The sequence below is a fragment of the Ascaphus truei genome, chromosome 1 (genome assembly GCF_040206685.1).
Source record: "Ascaphus truei isolate aAscTru1 chromosome 1, aAscTru1.hap1, whole genome shotgun sequence".
In the NCBI taxonomy this organism is placed as follows: Eukaryota; Metazoa; Chordata; class Amphibia; order Anura; family Ascaphidae; genus Ascaphus; species Ascaphus truei.
The window spans coordinates 338,021,368-338,042,231 of record NC_134483.1 but is presented as its reverse complement, the minus strand read 5'-3'; the positions used below and the strand labels follow the sequence as shown (position 1 = coordinate 338,042,231).

At 42.3% G+C, this 20,864-nt stretch overlaps 1 protein-coding gene across 3 annotated transcripts in view; it reads left to right on the top strand.

Annotated features, from left to right (window-relative positions):
• GC (GC vitamin D binding protein) overlaps window positions 1-20,319 on the top strand; it is a 107,200-nt gene extending 86,881 nt beyond the window's left edge. Inside the window, exons 9-13 of one of the 3 annotated variants that reach the window (XM_075608049.1) lie at window positions 2,388-2,520; window positions 4,064-4,161; window positions 7,664-7,796; window positions 12,151-12,228; window positions 20,158-20,319. In XM_075608049.1, coding sequence (XP_075464164.1) covers window positions 2,388-2,520; window positions 4,064-4,161; window positions 7,664-7,796; window positions 12,151-12,204 — 418 coding nt within the window. In that variant the 3' untranslated portion in view covers window positions 12,205-12,228; window positions 20,158-20,319. The remainder of the gene's footprint in view (window positions 1-2,387; window positions 2,521-4,063; window positions 4,162-7,663; window positions 7,797-12,150; window positions 12,229-20,157) is intronic. The other 2 variants (XM_075608038.1, XM_075608058.1) reach the window with 2 other exon arrangements.
• The last annotated feature ends 545 nt before the right edge of the window (window positions 20,320-20,864 follow it).

The following is a 20,864-nucleotide window of genomic DNA, read 5'->3' as shown; positions in this document are numbered from 1 at the left end:
GTGTGTATATGTGTGTCAGTCAGTGTGTGTATGTGTGTCAGTCAGTGTGTGTATGTGTGTCAGTCAGTGTGTGTATGTGTGTCAGTCAGTGTGTGTGTGTGTGTGTGTGTGTGTGTGTGTGTGTGTGTGTGTGTGTGTGTGTGTGTGTGTGTGTGTGTGTGTGTGTGTGTGTGTGTCAGTTAGTGTGTGTGTGTGTGTGTGTGTGTGTGTGTCAGTCAGTGTGTGTATGTGTGTATGTGTGTGTGTGTGTCAGTCAGTGTGTGTATGTGTGTATGTGTGTATGTGTCAGTCAGTATGTGTGTGTGTGTGTGTGTGTGTGTGTGTATGTGTGTCAGTCAGTGTGTGTGTGTGTGTGTGTGCATGTGTGTCAGTCAGAGTGTGTGTGTGTCCTGCTGCAGCCAGCCCCCCGGCGACAAGTTAACAACCCCCCTCCCTCACCGGACCAGAGCAGGAGCTTTTCCTTCCTCCTCCTGCCCCGTCTGGTGGTGCTGCGTGATAGGGGGAGATACTCAGTGCAACTACCGGCCGGGTCATCACACTCCCCACCCACCCCCCTCTGCAATTCTGCGCACCACATGACCGGGGGGAGAGCTCCCATTGTCCGCGCATGCTAACCAGGAAGTGCCCATGTCTGCCTGGTGCTGGAGGGCAAAGTGGAGGCCTCGGCTATCACAGCCGCCATGAGCTTGCCGGCGCTGCGGGAGTGGGAAGGCCTGCATACACGGCATGGCAGCAGACATGTTGGGGGAACGGCGCCGCTGCCAGCTGCTTCTGCGCATGTGCAGAAGTCCGTAAGCGTCGCCATTAGTAGTGGGCATGCACGGCATGGCAGCGGATGTGTGGGGGGAATGGCAGCCGTTAGGCGCGGCGCCGGCCCAACCGCCACATGTGACAGCAGACGTGTGAGGGAGCGGGGGGGGGGAGCCGTGACTTCACTTCCGTTTAACATTTCGCCCCCAACTCTCCAGTTTTACCCCATCAGAATAGGTGCCACTATAGAAGTTTCACTTCAAAAACAGTGAAATGTGCAAACTACTGTATGTCTCATAACGCTTTGTTCCGCTGCGTTCGGCGACGCGCTACTCACCATCTGATGGTGTCCTCCAGAGCAGGTCCCAGTCCCTCCTCCCTGCATGGCCCACTACACGCTGTGACGCGTCAGCCGCCAGGGGATGCAAGAGAATTGTAATCCCAACCGGCGACGCATCACGTGGTGTGGCTGTGAGCCAATGAGGAGAGGAGGAGGGGAGGCTTCGGGGAGGAAAGCAGCTGCAGCACCAAGGGAGCCCCCTGCTCCCTCCCACAGGCTCTATCCTCATTCTCTGTGTCTGCAGTGTCAGCAGATGCACGGCGGGGGAGGGAACCCCTGGCAATGAGGAGAGGAGGAGGAGGGGAGGCTTCGGGGAGCGGGGAGGAGAGGGAGCAGGGAGGAGAGGGGAGCCGGGAGGCTTTGGGGAGCGGGGAGGAGAGGGGGGGGGGGAAAGCAGCTGCAGCACTAAGGGAGCCCCCTGCTCCCTCCCACAGACTCTCTCCTCACTCTGTCAGCAGATGCACGGGGGGAGGGAACCCCTGGCCCAGATAGTGTGATGGCGCCGCTCCACGACGTCATTGCCGCGCCCACCCGACCCGTTTTGGCCACGCCTCCCCGCTCCAGCTCCCGCTCCCTACAGACCGCAGATAGCGGTCAAGTGCCTCTCCACGCGCCGCCTGTCTGCAGTGCGGGTGCGTGGTCTGAGGCAGCGGGGCCTTAGCCTAAGGAGAAAAAACCTATTCCTTCCTGACTTCAATAATTTCAGATTTCTCTTTGGATCAACACCCTTCCTACAGTATGTTTAACTTATTCCTATGTATCATTCCTTTTATAAAATATGTTTCATCTTTTCTACTGTACTGTATTTGTGTTTTTCCTTGAGTTCATTCACTTCGCAAAATATTATCATTGACAAGTTTGTGATCCTTTTTATTTATGGGAGCAGTCCCTCGTTGTAAGCAAATAATCTGTATCACCAATGTAATTGGCTTCTACAGAAAAACTTAATGGGGAAGATTCATCACTAAACTCTGATAAAGTATCATACTGTAACTCAATCCCGGTTAATTCCCATTCAACGCAATGTTGAATCACCCCAAAAAAAAAACATTATTTTCTTCTTGTGCAAAAAAATGTTTCTTCTTTCTTTGGGTCTGTTTAATTTCAAACTCTGTTAATTATTGGTTTAAAAAAAATACAAGTTGACATTAAAAAAAAAGACGATTAATAACATCAGCAATTTGGCTGAAGTATCACAAGACCTTTGTGTAACACTAGCAGTCAAAAATGTTAAATAAAACAAAAGTTGGTTTGATTAGGAGGATTAATATCTGTCTTACTGTTACTGTATCTCCAGGTACTCATTTGAATTAGCAAGGAGAAATACAAAATTGCCAGAAGTGTTTGTTGATAAACTGCATGGTGCTGCTCTTGAGGTTGTGAAAGGATGCTGCAGTTCTGAAGATTCGAATGCCTGCCTGGATAAAAAGGTGTGGTGGAAACTTTGTATTATAAGCATCTTTACCACTACCATGTTATCACAAACTTGTCAGGGCTTACCACATGCACACATGAGAAAATAGGAAATTATGCATTCAGAAAATTATAAATAGTGAACTGTTGATTTTATTCCAGAAAAAATATTGAAAAGGCTAGCTATGAATATACTGTATATATACTTTTATTTCATATATCGATTTTCTCCCAATTACAGTACAGTGCATGGTATGCAGCACATAGTATTGTTTGACACAGTCCCTGCCCAGATTAGCTTACCTGTATGTTTTTGGTGCCTGAGGCACAGGGAAATAAAGTGACTTGCCCTGATTCAAACTCAGTGTTAGTTTTTTCAGAGGCAGGGCCTTTACACGCGAAGCCGCTTATTCAGCTCAATGGGCAATTATAAAATAAAACAAAAATAGCAATTTTAACAAGTCATTGTTATACATTATGGGGCATTGTAATAAGGAACATTATAAACTCTCAGCATGTGAAGTGCGGAATAAAAAAAAAAATGCACAGCACATAATCCCAATGGCAAAGTAACACTCACGATTTGTAGTTAAGTATCCAGCTCGTATTAAGTGGCACACATGGATAGGGAAAAAATATGTTGCCTTTATATCAAAGGCACAGGTCACAAAAAGCAGCAACGATTCAGGCCCACACACGGCCTTTCATCAGGTAGGTGTTCAATAAAGTGACAAAATACTGTAATGCACTTGGATTTCTTTCTAAGTAACATTTCCCTATCTTCAATGGCAATTCGTCATCGATTATCTGATATCTTACCTGACAGATAACATAATCCATTGTATTCTTGAAACATTTCATAAAAAGAATGCAGTTTGTTTACCATTTGGCTTTCTAGTTTTAAATGATCTGCATTCATTTGAACACAAAGCACTTCTATATCCACTGTTAGTTACCTGAGGGTTTTTTTGTTTTACCTCTCATCTACTTGTGACAACTGAAAATATGCCTCCATCTGCATTTACATATGTTTGTAGGTGTTTATTGATGCATACAGTACATATTCAAAGTTATTTTTCTAAACCACTTTATCAGACCACATTCATTTACATGAATATTTTAGTGAACATCTTAAACCATTATAACATTTATTTGCAGTATTGCCAACATGGCTCCATGTCATCAAAAGACCACAGGTAACCCCTTGTTTTCTAACTCTTCCCAGTACCTTATCTTTTAAAATAGTCTTGTACTGTATGTGAGTATATAACAGCAACACAGGAAACCAGAACTGGATTCTAGACTCATGTTGACACAGGGGTTGTATTTATAATGTTATTCATATATACCTCTAGTGGATAAAGCAATGCTGAACACAGTAGAATAATTAAATATGCCCCATATGAAGTAGCTAAAGAGAGCATTGAATGCACAACTTTTGGAATCGTGTATTCATAACCTCACTTAAACGACTGCCAAATTAACTTCCTTTTCAGCGCAAACTAATCTAATTTACATCATGTAATTATTCCCAAGTGAAAGATATGTGCTGTGTTTCAGAGACCACCACTACGGGAGGAAATTTCTAAATACCTAACTGAAGCTAATGAGCTATGTGGAGACTACAATAAATATCCCTTCACTGAATTCAAGGAAAGGTAAGAACTGGACAATAAACTTGCCCGCTAAATTCTTTCCCCACATCATTATTTCTTGCACTGCTTGTTGTATTAGGGATAATTGCAAAAACACCATCTTGAAAATAAATCCAAAAGGTATATACTGTAAGACTCTGGAATTGTAAAAAAGAAACATTATTATTGTTACCATGTATTCATGTCACTAACATATTCCACATCACAGATTGTTTGGATCGCGTTTTTTTTTTTAGGATTATAATAGATCAGCCAACTTTTTTTATTGTTATGCACATTTTGCAAAAATTAGCAATACCTCATTGTATCTTCACTACAGTATTACATCATTTTAGTGTAGCAAAACATTTTTAAGCAAAAGTTTCCTAATTATCAGAATACATTTTTTTATGCGAGAGAATATGTTTGCATCCTAGTAACACAAAATGAAATAATGACTCCTAAAATAGTACAGAAATGAAATTGACATAGAGAGAGAAGATGGGAGAGACAGAGGATGGGGATAGAGGGGATGGGGGAGAGAGATGGAGTATGGGGAGGAGTGAGAGGATGGGGGGTGAGAGAGAGTTACATTTACATATTTGTAACAAGGAGAGCTCAAAGAAAAAAAATGCACATGTAGGTTATAGTTACCATTTATTTAAAAATATTCCCTCAGCCGCTCTGATGGTGTGACCCGAGGCTTGCAGTCAAATTTAAGATTTAGCCCCCAACCGGTCTGTTTCATCAAGATGAAGCAGGCAGGCTCCACCCCTTACAAGAGATCTGTTACTAGGATGAGACCAGTGGAAAGGCTATGGCCCCACTGTCTGCGCTGCACACGCACCTGCCACGCTGGCGGCGCATGCAGCTCTGACCCCCGGTCTGCAGTGAGCTGCAGGGGGAAAAGATGGGGGTGGGGCATGACTGAGGTGTGGTGGGGGGCCATGATGTCACCCAGCAGGTTCGCCCTCATTAGCTGAACCACCAGGGGGCGTGGCCACCACGCTCATCGCCAGTATTGAGCACAATTTTCCTGTCTTCTGGAAAAACTGGCCACGAAGAGCGGCAGCCATCCCTTGTAGTGGGCCCAGCCCCATTGAGGGCCAGCTCTTGTCCCTGTAGTGCCCACAATAGCGGGTGCTGCAGCGGGACATGGCCTAAGGTTGTTCTCCTCGACTCAGTTCCCACCTATGGAATCTTCTTCTCCTCCCCCACATGCACCATGACCCCAGAGACAGCAGGGCCAGGGAGTTAAACAAACAGAGCAAGGTGTGCAATGTCTGTTCTGTGAGTATGCTGTTAGTAAAGCCAAATGAGGACATGAGGTCAAAAGCTATCTCAGAGCATGTGACGCTACGACACCCCAGCCATTTCCATTATGTCTGTTTAAGCAAACTTTTAGTTTAAAAAAAGGTGAAAGGTTTGCTCGTCTCTGCAGTACTTAATACATACTGTAGCTCCAATTGTGTTATCTATATAACAACCAAACTCTTTCACTAGTATTTATAATTCTTTGCTTAACTTCATGAGCTTTAATTCAAGCACAGCTGATAAAAGTAAATTATTGATGACAGTCTTTCTTCTTAAACACACTTTGATGTGTTGTAACATATTGGTGGTTATGTATTAAGCGTGGCTGTAAGGGATTTTGTCATAAAACAGATGCACAGGAATAACAAGTTACTTCCTCTCCATGGGCCACTGTGTTATTTAGTGTTTGCTTCAACTTCTTTTTCACAAACAAGAAAATAACTCTAGGGTGGAGTTTTGATGTTGTCTGTGGTACACATCTGTACATGTTATATAATATAACGAACAGAGAACAGAAACCTAGTATGGGCACTCAAAACCTAGTGGGTGGTAGATGAGGTAGTTAAAAGCAAGAAACTTTATTATCCATATTTAAAATAATGGGTATTAAAACAATTATTAAACGCTCCGATCCTATAGGTATGAACACTCAATCAAGTGTTCTGGATCAAAATATATAAACTGCAAATGAACACTCAATAGTGTCAAGCAGTATGAACAGATGGATATGGTATATAATATTAAGCTGCAAGAACGCACAACTTTTGTGCATCCTAAATGTGTCAAGTTTTTCTTGACGTAAAAGACAAATGCTAGTAGATGCAAACAATTATTAGTGCATTCATATGTACTGTATGAAGAGGTCACGCACCATATAATGAATAAGAAACATGTGGCAAATGGAGATGCAGCGGCCGTTATTCGAACATGTCACGCGTTGTATACCTCGGAATACCCATGTCATAGCGCGTCATTACCGCGTGTTGACTCGTTTTTATTTAGTGCAGAAAATTGCATTTTAGTGTTCTGTTTTTTTAAACACCTGCAAATTGACACCGTACTGTACACATTACAATTCATTCATTTCTGCCACGGAAACGCAAAGAATTGCACCCAAAGAAATCGGGATCCATGAAATTCAAACAAAGCTACTGCGTGACTGGCCGCGTGGAGTACAGCAGCGCACACGAAAACGGCTCCCTGATATGTTCAAATAACGGCCGCTGCATCTGTATAAGAGCTTAAGTAAGGAAGCAATGCACTCTTTCAATTCATTTCAATAAACAATTCTTTCTACTGAATGTAGCCCTCATGAACTTACATGTTAAACTTTAATGAACTTAAACTTACTTTAACTTAAACTTAAATTAATTATTTGTCCCTATTTGGCCTCAATTACATTACATTGATTGAAGGTTTCCCTGTCATTGCTACAATTTATAGTGTGCGTGTAGTAATTACTGTACCCTTATATTCACATTGCACACCCCTATTAAAACAATATTATTGTATTAATAGTACACTATAAATTATTCGATAATAACAACTTAGAAGGTACATAGAGATCGCGGGTTAGCAAAATTAATACAATTACTTACTCAGTATATTCCTCTTAATTCCTGTCTCATTTTCCGGCAGTGGGAGACCCTACTTTCAATTGGATCAAATATGTAATTCATACTGTAGGTACAGCACAACATTTATTGTGGAAGAATATTAGAGTGTAGAATTTACAGTAGGTTCTCAGTGAAAGAGAGTCTTCTAGCAGCAAAGAGGTTAAAAATTATTTGAGAGGTTATGGGGTGTGAGATTTGTCTTATTTTAAACAGAGATACTGTATTTGTAAATGATAACGCATCTGCATAATGATGTTTTGCTTCTTAGGATTTAGTATCATAAAGAGACAGCACAAGCATATACAATTGGACATAGACTTAAGGTTATACAGATATAATCAAAGTCGCTGTCCCCAGCGCCGCTGTCATAGAAGCAAAAGTCCAAGGCGCCAGTGACTGCCACGATTGCACTGCGGGGGTCCATGCTTGCAAATGGGACCCCCGCAGTGTTAATCCTCTGGTGCGTGACCGCAGGTAGCAGCAGCACCGGAGACAGTAAGCTTAGCTACATTTTGTAACATACAGTATGAGACATGATTACAGCTGGTCTGCAGAACATATACTAATGAGTGAAATCATTTTGTTTGTTGCCGCAGGCTAAGCAAGGTTCTCAGCAGGAGAGCCCCGAAGCTAGCACCAACCAAGCTGGATGAATTAGTGGAGCAGCAAGCCAGTTTAGCATCAACATGTTGTATAACAAATGCTCCTCCAGTTTACTGCAAAGAGAAGGTAAGTGGATGGCACTATTGTAACACGGTTTAGAAAATAACACACATACAGTACATTTGCAGACATAGTTTATACACGACGCAAAGTACCAACTACTGTAATATGGTTTTTTTCTGCTTCATGGAAAATGCAAAAAAAAAGTAGCGTAAAGTGATGGTAAAACACTATCTAAACTATGGATTCCATGTCCATTTATTATTTTTCAAAGCTTGTTTGTGAATTAATAGAATTTCCTGATTTTCACATATATGACCAGGGAAATCTTGTTGGTACCTGTATGGTAAACACAAATCTTGTTAATTAATAGGAATTAAATTTTTTGTACTACTATGAAACTGTTGACATTTTAAATTGAGCTTGCTGTAGATACAGTATTAGAAGAACAAATCAGCTTTATTTCAAATGCTTAGAAAGGCAGTACAATGAATTTAGCATACAGTACTAGTTCATGAAGCAGATGAGATAGATACAATGTCCACTAATCAACCAACATGGGCATATTCTGGTAGCTGCGAGTTGTGCAAAGAGCCCTTTCCGATTGGATTTGCAGGTTTTGGTATTCTGTAAGCCTTTCTCGCATGTCCAAACCATGCAGAAAATGCTTCTTTTTTTTAGAAGCGGTTTAATTCCAATTGTGTAATAGTGATCAATGACCAAAAATAATGAATTACCAAAAAGGCTTAAACTTACATTTTTTAAACATGCAAATAGCTCCTTAAGAACGATACTGACCTGTGAGGACCCTTGCGATAAAGAGTGGTCCTGGTGTCGGGCCACAACCTATTCTGGGCAGCAGCCCAAATTGAACTCTTTCCCTCTCTCCCACCTGCTTCAAGTACAAGCCAGGTAGATTGACTATTAAACCGTGTGGTTTGTCACTTTTTATAGACGCGGTTTAAACAATGCGATGTGTAATACACAATACAGATTTTTGTTTCGTTTTAATCCGCTATTTATGACCATATAAGCAGTACAGTTTTGCAAGAACAATCTCGCAGCTATTAGAATACGCCCATAAGAATCTTCCTTGTCTTCTTTATAACTTGCTGGTACTGTAGTAATATACTTTTGAGCCTACTATTTTCCTTCTTTGCATGCAAAACCAGAACCAAATTGTCAATGTAAAATTAGTTTTTTTTAACATGGTATACTTTAACTCTCTTTTATTTTTACTGACACAAGATATTTGCCCAATCGAATATCACATTTACATATGTTTCATCTTAGAGATAATTATAAATATTCTGTGAAACACTCTAAAAACATTCCAGTTGTTTCTATAAATAATGAATGTTCAGATATGTTTGTAAATCTATAGTTTAAGGATCCGTCTGAAGATGTAACTCCAAAGACTTTTGTAGCATAAAGTACTAACAACCTTTTAATTGTTTTGTGTATTTTACCTCCATCATTGAATATAAGTTGGGAATTCATACTTTAGTTTTATTTGATCCTGAATAAATTATCTTTCCTGTACGGCAATTTTCAAAATCATGTAGCTACAGTATGTCTACAGAAAATGTCCTTCTGATGGTTGAGTTTCCAATTGGCATTATTACAGTTTAATATATAAACCCCTTTCAGTAGTGCACCATGCGAACCACAAACATAGAATGCTGCGGTGATGCTAGATGTGATGCTGGACTACAAGCTTTTACGTTAACACACGAGAATGGTTAAAATGCCATAGAGTATTTAAAGTTGCCTGCAAGAGATTTTTTGTTTTGTTTTTTTTAACCTCCAATCTGAAGGCTGAAGATAATCAGACACTTCCGTGCACTTGGAGATAGATTTAAACTTGTTAAGGCCTTTAAGCCACTTCAATTCAAGTCCTTTGTGGACTAAGGCCTAGGACATAGTAAAATCAGCGTCGCTGAGGCGGGCTGAGAAGCGCTGAACAGATGCACAAAGCCCCTGCATCTGTAATCAGCGCGGCTATAGCTTCTCCCTCTGCATGCTTGCTGATGCGTGCGGATGCTGAGAAAATCAGAAGAGACAGGCAGGTTTGAAATTTTGTCGCTTGGGGGAGCGGAGGAGCGGTCACGTGACTGTGTGTGTGTGTGTGTGTGTGTGTGTGTGTGTGTGTGTGTGTGTGTGTGTGTGTGTGTGTGTGTGTGTGTGTGTGTGTGTGTATATTTATCAAAGTTGCACAATGTTAATAAATAATTTATTCTCACATGTCTTTTTTTTTAATTTTTAAAATATTATATAATATACACACACACAGGTTCCCAGTGACACACAAACACACAGACCACTTCAAAGTGACACACACACACACACACACACACTGATAGCTACCAAGTGACACACACACACACACACAGTGATACCCGCCTCCCAAGCGCGCTTGCTGTCTCCTCTGCCAGGACAGCAAAAAGCTCCTGGTAGAGCGAGCGGCAGCAAGCAACAGCGAGCAGCAGCACAAAAGTGTTTACTATGTCCCAGGCCTAAGAGAGAACGATGTTGTAGTATTTATGTCCCAGCTGTAAAAGACTAAGGCCGTGCTTATAGTGCCGGCGACAGCGACGCAACGTCTCGTCAAAACAAATGTATTGACGCTGTCGCATGCACTTATAGTAGGTGCGATGCGACGGCTTGGTCACGATCGCTTTAAGTCACTTCAATTTGATTTTTCCAGCAACCGCAGCGTGACGTCAGCGTCACCGTCGCTATAAGCGCGGCCTAAGGGTATGAATTTGATCGGGCCTTTTGGAGAGACAGCTCCACAAGGGTTTATGCTGAGCATGTACAATGCTACATTTGTACATGAATTACTGTAGCTAAATTTTATGGAGCACATCATTCACATTTAGCCTATACCACTGGTTGTTCATTGAATGTTTTGTTCTGATACATTGTGATATAAAGTAAGCACATTATCACTCTAAACTAGTGTAGCCCTGGTTCCTATCGAACGCAGGCCACTACCTATTGCTGTATAACCTGCAGGCTCACAGGGCCTAAGCCTCTGCCACGGAGAGCCTAGGGTGCTCACAATACTTATGACTTGGTGCAGCACCTCCACCTGCGACAGCTTCCGCCCTAGGGGAAGTGGGTCTTCGCAGGAACTTATGTACATGAACACAGACAGCGATATACCTTAACCAATATACGTTTACTTGTAGCAACCAACAGCGTAATTAACAGGTGTCCCTCCTTAGAGGAGACACTACTACCAGCGTCCAGCTGAACGCTCACTCTCCCTTCACCGGGTGCTCCCATCCCGTGTCCAGTTCCCGCGTGGAATACATTCCCCCACCCCCAAGTGAGTCAGTGGATGTATGTGTGTGACTGCGCAGCCACCATGTCCCGGAGTGAAAATGGTACCGTTGTTGCACTTGACGTTTACCTGCCGGGCACTCCTGTACCCGGTTCTGTAACTATCTTCACAAAGGATCAGCGTGAGCGTAGATGACGTCACCCGTAGGTGTCCGGGGCGATCCCACCCAGACACGCTGCGACTTAGTAGCGGGACCTGATGTCAGGCCTCCCGCTGATTTAGAACTTTCCCGGTAGCGATCGTATCACAGAAGGGGATCCGGAACCTGACTATGGCCAGTCCCTAGCTCAGCAGCACTCTACTGGGGCACAGGGCCTAACTGGGTCTGGGGCATACGGCCTAGGTAGGGGCGGCCTGCCTCCCTACACCGGAGCTCCTTCTCCTTCCTCCGACAGCTAGCTCTGACTCCTCATGCGCCCCACTACTTCCTTTCCTCCCTCTTCTCGTACCTCATTGGTTCTGCCATGTCAGGGGGGCCCGTGGGGGCTGCTGGGACCCGTAGTCCCCTAACTCCCCTCCTCCCCTAGCTCTTCTCCTTCGCGGGCTTTGTTACCCTGCCCTGCGCATGTGCAACCTCATGCCGGACCAGGTCTGCGCCGGCGCCACCCTAAACATGGCGGCTCCCTTAACGCGGAACCCCCGTTATTGGAGCGTTCCCTAGGTGCGACATCCCACCCCACAAAACAATTGGGGGAGAAAACGGGGTCCCGGCTACACTAGGATACAGGCTTAATTGTAGGTAAAACAATTTGCTTGCTTATACCATCTGAAAAGGACGTAAAGAACAACTGCATCAGCCACATTGTGCTTGTTTATGTAATACGCTTTAAACATGCATTTCTGTGGATTTGTTCACTATATCCTCTCCAATCCAATTAATCTTCTTCTGTTTATGTCTCTCACTGTTCTTTCTTCCTGTGTTTTTAATCAGTACAGTATGTCACTATTTTTTTTACGTCTTGTTCATTTTGACTTTCTCCATGCATAAGTACTGGCCTCCACTATGGGTCAAAGTCCAGAAGTTAATTTTAAGTGTCATTTGTTATTATTCACATTTTTTTTTATTTACAGATAAATAAAGGAATGGGAAGCACATGTACTCAGGAACCATGTCTTCTGCAATAGGTATTTGCCTACAAATGATATGATGTATGTGCTAATTCCCATTCAGGTTTAATATGCAATATTTTAATGCTATCTGGCAAACAGATCAGTTTCCAATTACAGAAAGTTAAATAACAAATGTCTTATATTTGACAAACATCCTAAATTACATAGTAAATATTACCCACTGACTGTATTGCTCTACCCATTTTAGCTGAATACCTATATCCCCCAATATTTTATAGCATATAAAGTAGAAAGGGGGTGATATTATTTTTGCCCATCACAGTAAAATCAATTAAATATAACAACTCTAATAATGTTCTTAAATATGTTTTTTTAGAAGAAATGTAAATTGTTAATGCTTTGCAATAATAGCTGAATGTATCACTTATTATAGAGTTTAGTGAATAGAAGTGTTTTCCATGAAAATATACATTTTAAATACGGGGCTAGAATTTCCAAATCTAATTAATATTGGTTTATGGATTTTGATAACTGCATATTGCTGATCTTTTCCCTGCAAAGGGAAAAAGAATGATAAAACTAATAGTGTACAATATGTAAAAAGGAAAAGAAAACATAAGCTCTGGTACAGAAACTGCTCAACATATTGTACCAGTACATGTTAATGGTAATTAAATATGTGCATTGGTATTTTGACTTTTTAACCCATTGCAATAAACCACAGAATGTGTTGATACCTTATAAATAAATTATGATAATAATATTAATTATTTTGCGCTGTGTTGGAATGAAGTGAGGTAAATTTGGGGGTCTTTAAAATACACATTAAAAAACTGAGAGAGACACAGTACAGCTATAGCCAAGGTTCTTACTCCCGCTGGCAGGGGGACATACAGTACACCAGTGGGAGAGCATTATTTTGAATCAGCCACATGCAAGCCGGGGCCAGGGCCAACACGTTATTTTACCTGTGTGAGCGTGCCAGCGGGTGCAACAACTTCGGCTACATCTGTGCACGTAAAGAGAGAGAGAGGCACCATAGATAGACACAGACATAGAATTGAAAGATACATTCAGTGACAGAAAAGGTGCTGAAAGAGTTAGAGATGGAATGGAGCCAAGAGAATCTTAGTACACAGGGCTGCATACAGATTTCCTGGGTCCAGGACTAGAGCTTCTCCTGGGTCCCCTCCTCCCTGGTCCTGGCACCCCTCCCCTCCCCACCCCCATGTCAGTGGCCTGGAAACCCCTCCCCTCTCACACCTGTATTTCTCTCACTCTTCTCCCCACAATTCCTCATTCATTCTCCCCCTTCCTCTCGTATACCCCTGCTCTTCACCCCCCCACCCCCAGGCCCCTGACTCAATCCCTATCCACACACTCATTTCCCCCTCCTCCCCTGGCCACACGCACAATTCCCCCCAATACCCATACAATTCCTCCTCCCACACTGCCCACACAACACCCCCACCCCCCAATACACATACAATACTCCCTCCCAATTAAAAACTACCCCCGTCCAAATACAGACACCACATCTTCCCCAAATCCAGACACACCACACCCCCTCAGATACAGTCACCACTACACCACCCTGAGATGCAGACACTACACCCCCCCAACTGCAACCCCCCCCCAGATACAAACACCAGTACTGCCCCCGCAGATACAAACACCACAACCCCCAAATGCTATTTTCACAACCCCACAAATACAATTCCCGCTCCACAAATACACTTACCACTCCGCCACAAATACACTTACCCACCCAAATACACTTGCCACCACTCTAAATAGAAGCAAAAAAGTAGAACACAGCCAAACAGGAGCAAGGAGAGGATCCAATAATGCGAAATTCCTTTATTGGAGTAAACAAAGCATGGAGGTTACCTCCTACGCAGTTCGAATAAGAAGTTATTTGTCAAGGAGACAGAGAACTTTCCGTTCAAAATGCGTAGGAGGTTCCCTTCATGCTTTGTTTACTCCAATAAAGGAATTTTGCATTATTCGATCCTCTCCTTGCTCCTGTTTGGCTGTGCTCTACTTTTTTGCTTCTATCTGGATTCTGTCAACAGAAGCAGCACGTCTACCTTGACCAAGGAGGTGATTGTGAGTACCATATTTCTATGCTATTTGGACATTCTCAATGAAACCCCCAGTTTTCAGGGATTATTGGTCAAGCTAATTGCTTTATGGATACACTCATTCTTCATGTCAAATATTGATGCACCTATACCTACAGTATGGTTCTGGACCTAAATTATCATTACCAGCCTTGTACTTGAGCACACTTACCACGTCTCCAAATACACTTACCACCCCCCTAATACACTAACCACCCCACAAATACACTTACCACCACCACCACCCCCCAAAAATACACCTACCACCACCCCCTCTCCAAATACATTTATCACTTACCTCTGGTTGCCTCCTTTCCCAAGTTCCAGCTGCCTCGTCACATGATAGGCCTCACTCTCCCGCCGGTGTGTGCCAGAAGCTGAGCCTGACTTCAGGATGCACCCAGGCTGAAGAGAGACAGAGGCCTGGTGTGGAAAGTGGACCCAGCAGCTCAGGGAAGCCTGGAGCTGAGGCCCGGTGGCAGCGACCAGTGTCCCAGCAGCTGGGCCCGGCCTCTGTTTGCTGCTGCTGGGCCCTGGCTCTCCTCAGCTGCTGCATTGTCTCTTGTCCAACCGAAGCATGCTGGAAGCTGAAAGTACACAGAGTCAGGCTCAGCATTCAAGTTGGAGAGAGAGAGAGGCCTGGCATGGGACGAGGCAGCAGCAGCTAGGGAGAGCCGGGACCCAGCAAAGAAAACCAGAGGCCCGGCTGCCCAGCAGCTGGTCGCAGAATTTGGCCCTGCCTCTGGCCAGGCCCACCTTCAAGCACCGGATGGCCAGGCCCCCTGCAGCTACCTGCCTGGTGCACTTGGCCCTGACAGTACAAGGTGGAATGTTTTTTTATTTGCATCAATTTGCACTGGCAGTAAGTGTATGAAACATGTTACTTGAGTTTCTAGCATCTGACACTGTTTTTTTGATCAAAGTTACCTCACATACGGAGGCTTTAACTTACTCAATAACAACCTGCATCATGTATAAACACACATTTTTATACATACGTATGATAAAATTTCAGAGTTCCAAAAAAACTCACACCAATGAAAGTGGAGCATATTTTGTTACAAATAACCTTGATACATTGATGTTAATGGGAACAAGCAACTGAGAGGACTAGTACTAAAATGTAATTGAAAATAATTGAAGCACTAAAGTAGTACAATCCATCACAAAATGGGCGTAATATGTACTAAGATTTCATACATATAACAAATAATGTTGATGAATTCCTAAAGTACGTGATTAAATTAAAACAAAAAGATGTGTATTTTCTGTTGATGATAACTTGTATTACTAAATATCAATAATTAATTTAATATTTATAATAGCTATACTGTAAGAATATATTTTGTTAACCTATATTCAGGTAGTGAGACATCTATACTGTCAAATTCATTATTGAGTTGATACATACTGTAGTAACTTAATTCGGCCCTATCACTGAGAACAAATGAAAATAAAAATGCCTTTTGACACAGCTGGCACAAATGTAAAATTTGAGCTTAGTATATAGGAACAAACACAAACACAATTGAAATTGAGTTTCATAATATTGCCAAAACAGCTGTTTGCAATGCATTGCTCGTAGGGCTCTCAGTCTCTTGGTATCAAATGTTAGGTACAATATATAATATCCATTTCACAGAGAAATAGAAATACAAAAAAATTTTAAGATTGGCCAATTGTGAGAGATTATAAAATAGATTTTAAGTGATAGAGGGCACATCAGAGGTGGAGGGGCTTGTTTGGGGGAATAGTGTTGAAACATTAGAGCTAATATGTAATTGAGAACTGAAAGGAAATCTGAAGGTAATAGATTACAAGAGTGGCGCAGAAGATAAATGCCTAATAATACTACAAAATGCTTGCTAAGTCTTACAGTATCTCTCATACAGTATTTAGGGCGCTATTACTAAGTACTAACATGCCTTAGGTGTTCGTTAATATGATCAATGGTCCGTTAATTTGACCTTTCTGGGCACCAAATATTCCCTCACATTGGATTGTGCATCTGTCACTTTTTCATAGCCAATTACACCCCTCAGGATTGATCACTGATTCTGTTTTTAGCATCTTCAGTATTGGATGTACCCGAAACATAAGACTTATCAGTAGATTATTCAATAATGAACTGCATACATCTCTTTAATTATATAGCAGAATAAAATGTAATGCATATACAGTATTTTTAACAATAAGGGCAGTCCAACAGTACCTGCAGAACAAGGTGAAGGGTATATGAGGTATGCTCTTACATTAGAATTAATTTGTTGCACATCACTAAATAAAACATAGCATTTACTAAATGAAAACATGTATTGCTATAAGTAAATCTAAACAGTAATTAAAAAAATCTAGGGTGGTAGGGTAAAGTGATAATGCCAAGAAGCACAATTGCTTAATAAACCTTAATAGGTATATAGCCATACCACAATATAGGGCTAATGAGCTTTGAGTATGTATATAGTTGTGGGTAGTGGAGGCTTAGCATTCATATATTAGATCAGTTAAACCCATATACTGTATGAGAAGATCCTAGAATGCCTCAAGTAGCACTCTCAAATTATAATATAACAAAGAGAGTGTCACAGCCTCTGGTAGTGATTGACTCAGCAACTGAGACACATATGGAAAACAAAGCTCTCTTGTGGGAGGGAAGCATACAAGTGCGCCGACGAGTATTCTAAAACTTGCCTTAAACTTGCCTTGGAATATCTGGGGCTATCACCAACAAGATCCGGGTACATGCTGGGTACATGCTGCAAACATTTCAGTGACATTTCTGCAGAGACTAATGGCCCATCGTATTAACACAGGAGGGGTCCCTGGCAGTCCCATTCAGTTGGAATGGGACTGCCAGGAACCCCCGCTTTTAATCTGATGGGCCATTAGTCTGTCTGCAGAAATGTAAAGGAAATGTTGCAGCATGTACCCAGGATGTACCAAGTGGGTAACCGGTGCATCAAAGCATAAGAGTCCCAATGATATTGTGATAATTCTTCCGTAGGGAACACTCCAAAATGATGGTGAGCAATGATAACATACCCTAATAGGGCAAGGGACTAGTACCTAGTGCTAACCAGCACAATGAACAGTACAAAGATTGTCCCAACCATGATAACTAGGCATAGTATGTAAGAAAAAACTCACTTTTAAATCCAGAGGAGTAGTCCCATCAGGTATCCTGAACAGCGTGCAATCCACCAAGCAGGGGAAGAAGAACAGGTAAAAAAAGGCAGTGCACTGTCTGTAATAAATGGAGGAGGCTAATGGTAGCAAAAACAACCTTTTTGATAAAGGACGCACGGCCCGAAACGCGTAGGTGAGCGTTTTCTGGATGACCCAGGGGTGATGTTTGATCCTTTTATTCATTAAATGGTTGTTTTTGCTACCATTAGCCTCCTCCATTTATTACAGGCAGTGCACTGCCTTTTTTTACCTGTTGTACCCAGGATGTACCTGGGTCTTGTTGGTGATTGCTCCAGATTTGTTTTAGAATACTCATCTGTACTACAGTACGTGGGGCACATAGCATTGCGCTATATGTAGCAGACACGGATACGGGTTTGCAGTAGGGATATCTTGGGGGTGTTTCTCTGAACAGTAGGGTCTAGCAAGAGAGATATCTGAGATAGCAAGTGCACCGTGTAGCTCCTGATTCTGATATAGTAGTTAGCATTTGCCACTTAGTTTGGCACTGTAGCATTGCTGTCTTTTGACTCCAGCAGCCACGTGGTTCTGCCTTCATTCAGCCATTGGTTGGTAAGCTGTTTTATAAAAAAAAAAAAAGGTTGTGTGTGCCAATCACGCACATTTTAAGTGAAACTTCTTTGTCTTTGGTCACTGTTTTGTCACAGATATTATATTTGTGATGGTGATATTTTTAATTAAAATTCAAAACACAATCTCAGTGTCAAAATGCAAAGAGGTTTGACTTACTGTAGAACGCGCGTGCTCGGCACGCACCTCTGTTTAAGCTATTTGCACTTCTACTGCACCGACACACTTTATTCGAGCAAATGCCCAGTATGTACCTGGCAGATACCTGGAATGCACCGCTCCTCACCTCTGACAAGCCCCGTTGCGTTTGCCTTCCCAGCCTGGGTTCATGCCTGGCTGACGGGCGGCTGATCTGTTAAATGATAATGATTAGGATTTAATAGGCTGCAATGCTTAGCGTGTCTACCAGATGGCATAAATTCATGAATTGTAATGCAGTATATATATATATACTGTGCAGTATTGCAGCCAGCGGGAATAAAATGCTTCAATCCCTGACTGAAAAATACCTCAATGCACTCGGGCAGAAAACAGTCACAAACCTCAATACACCCGGGTATACCCGAATTCGTGGGACTAGCCGAGCTCGAATAAAGTGTGTCGCCAGTGTATAGTTATACTAACTGTGTGTGTGTGCGTGTGTGTGTGTGTGTGTGTGTGTGTGTGTGTGTGTGTGTGTGTGTGTGTGTGTGTGTGTGTGTGTGTGTGTGTGTGTGTGTGTGTGTGTGTGTGTGTGTGTGTGTGTGTGTGTGTGTCTCTGTGCATGTATGTGTGTGTGTGTGTCTCTGTGCATGTATGTGTGTGTGTGTGTGCATCTCTGTGTCTATGTACGTTTGTGTGTGTGTGCATCTCTGTGTCTATGTACGTTTGTGTGTGTGTTTGTGTATGTGTTTGTGTGTGTGCGCGTGCGCATGCGTGTCTCTGTGTGTGTGGCTCTGGTGCCTCTGCCTCCCAAGTATGGCTGTTGTTGCTCCTGCACATGAGCGGTGCGCTAGGCCTTCGGCCAGTGGGCATGTGTGTCGAGCCCGGCCACCACTGCGCATGTGCGTCGAGCCCGGCCACCACTGCGCATGTGCGTCGAGCCCGGCCACCACTGCGCATGTGCGCCGAGCCCGGCCACCATTGCTCATGTGTGCTGAGCTTGACCGCCACCACGCATGTGCGCCAAGCCCGGCCGCCACAGCACATGTGCGCCAAGCCCGGCATGGTGTTTTTTTGCACATGCGCAAGCGCCATGGCAATGCACGATGGATATAAGCGTGATGGCAATGCGCGATGGTGCGCGCCTATTAGTACCATGACATCACTCGCATTACGGTTTTTCGCTACAAGGCAAGGATTTTTTTCCCATTAAAAACTGTAGTTTCATTTCAAAATACACAGACTTCACTGGGGAATCCACTGCTACTATATTGTAAGCAGTGTGATACTTCTGTTACCATATGTGTCTCAGTTGCTGAGTCAATCACTATCAGTGACTGTGACACTCTCTTTGTTATATTATAATTTGAAAGTATTACTAGAGGATCTTTTCATTTGTGGGTTTAACTGATCTAAAATTTAAATGCTAAGCCTCCACTGCCCATAGCTATATACATACTCACGGTTCATTAGCCCTATATTGTGATATTGCTACAGTATATAACTATTAAGGTTTATTAAACAATTGTGCTTCGTAGCATTACCATTTTACCCTACCATCCTATATTTTTTCATTACTGTTCAGATTTACTTACAGCGATACATGTTTTAATTGTATTTAGTATAAACGCTATGTATTATTTCGCGGTGTGCAACAAGTGATTTATCTGTAAGAGCATACTGTGCCTCATATACCCTTCCCCTTGTTCTGTAGTTATTCACTAATTCAAAGTCTTGCACCCACTGTGATCATTTTAACATATATAATCCATCCTGGGCAATTAGGTGCTAAATTAGTTGAACATCAACTACCCCTCCCCCTTTTTTCAGTCAATAGTATAGAAGGGCTAAAATGTTAATTTAAAAATATGTTTTACAAATACATGTACTATTTACACTGAATATTTTCTGTGGCATTTTATTTGTTTTGTAAATAATGATTGTAATTCTTTCTGTTTCTTTTAAGGCACAACAAGCAAAAAAAAAACTTAATGCCTGAAGTAAAAAGAAGAGATTTTGTAACAAACCTGAAGACGTGATAATTAAATTCTTTCCATCTTCCTTTGCAACAATTTATATGTGCCTGGGGATGTCTTTACAATGAAGATAAAATATTATTGAAAATACAGTATTACTTCTGAAATATTTTTCTTTATTGCTACAGTATTTTATGGGCTTCATAAAGGCACTGCATCAATACGAGTAAATAGCCAGTTTTACCCTTTGTGTGCTGGAAAAAACTGCCAGGAGCACCATTCCAAGGTTAATACAAGGGAATCACACTCAGGGGGCAAGACAAACCTTTGTCAAAAAGCAATAACTACGCCACTCATACCCCATTCTGTGCATTCCTTCCTATCTTCTATAAAACTTCTGTAACTCTTCTCTTCTTTTCCCACGCATATTTTTCTTCTTTCCTGGGCCTAGTATATGTGGAATGAGTATAATTGTCCTGTGTTAGCAGTTGTTTCAGACTAGCATTTTGTCTCCTGCAAGAACATTGCAAAGATAACACCATAATAGAATTTACATTGCTGTTTTCCCCCCACATCCTGAATAAAGTTTAGTTCAAACTATCCTTTACATCCTTGGAACATTAACCCATACCTTGCTAGTTCACACACCTAATTTCAGGCAAACACAGTCTCTATTCTTATCCACAATCCTCTTACG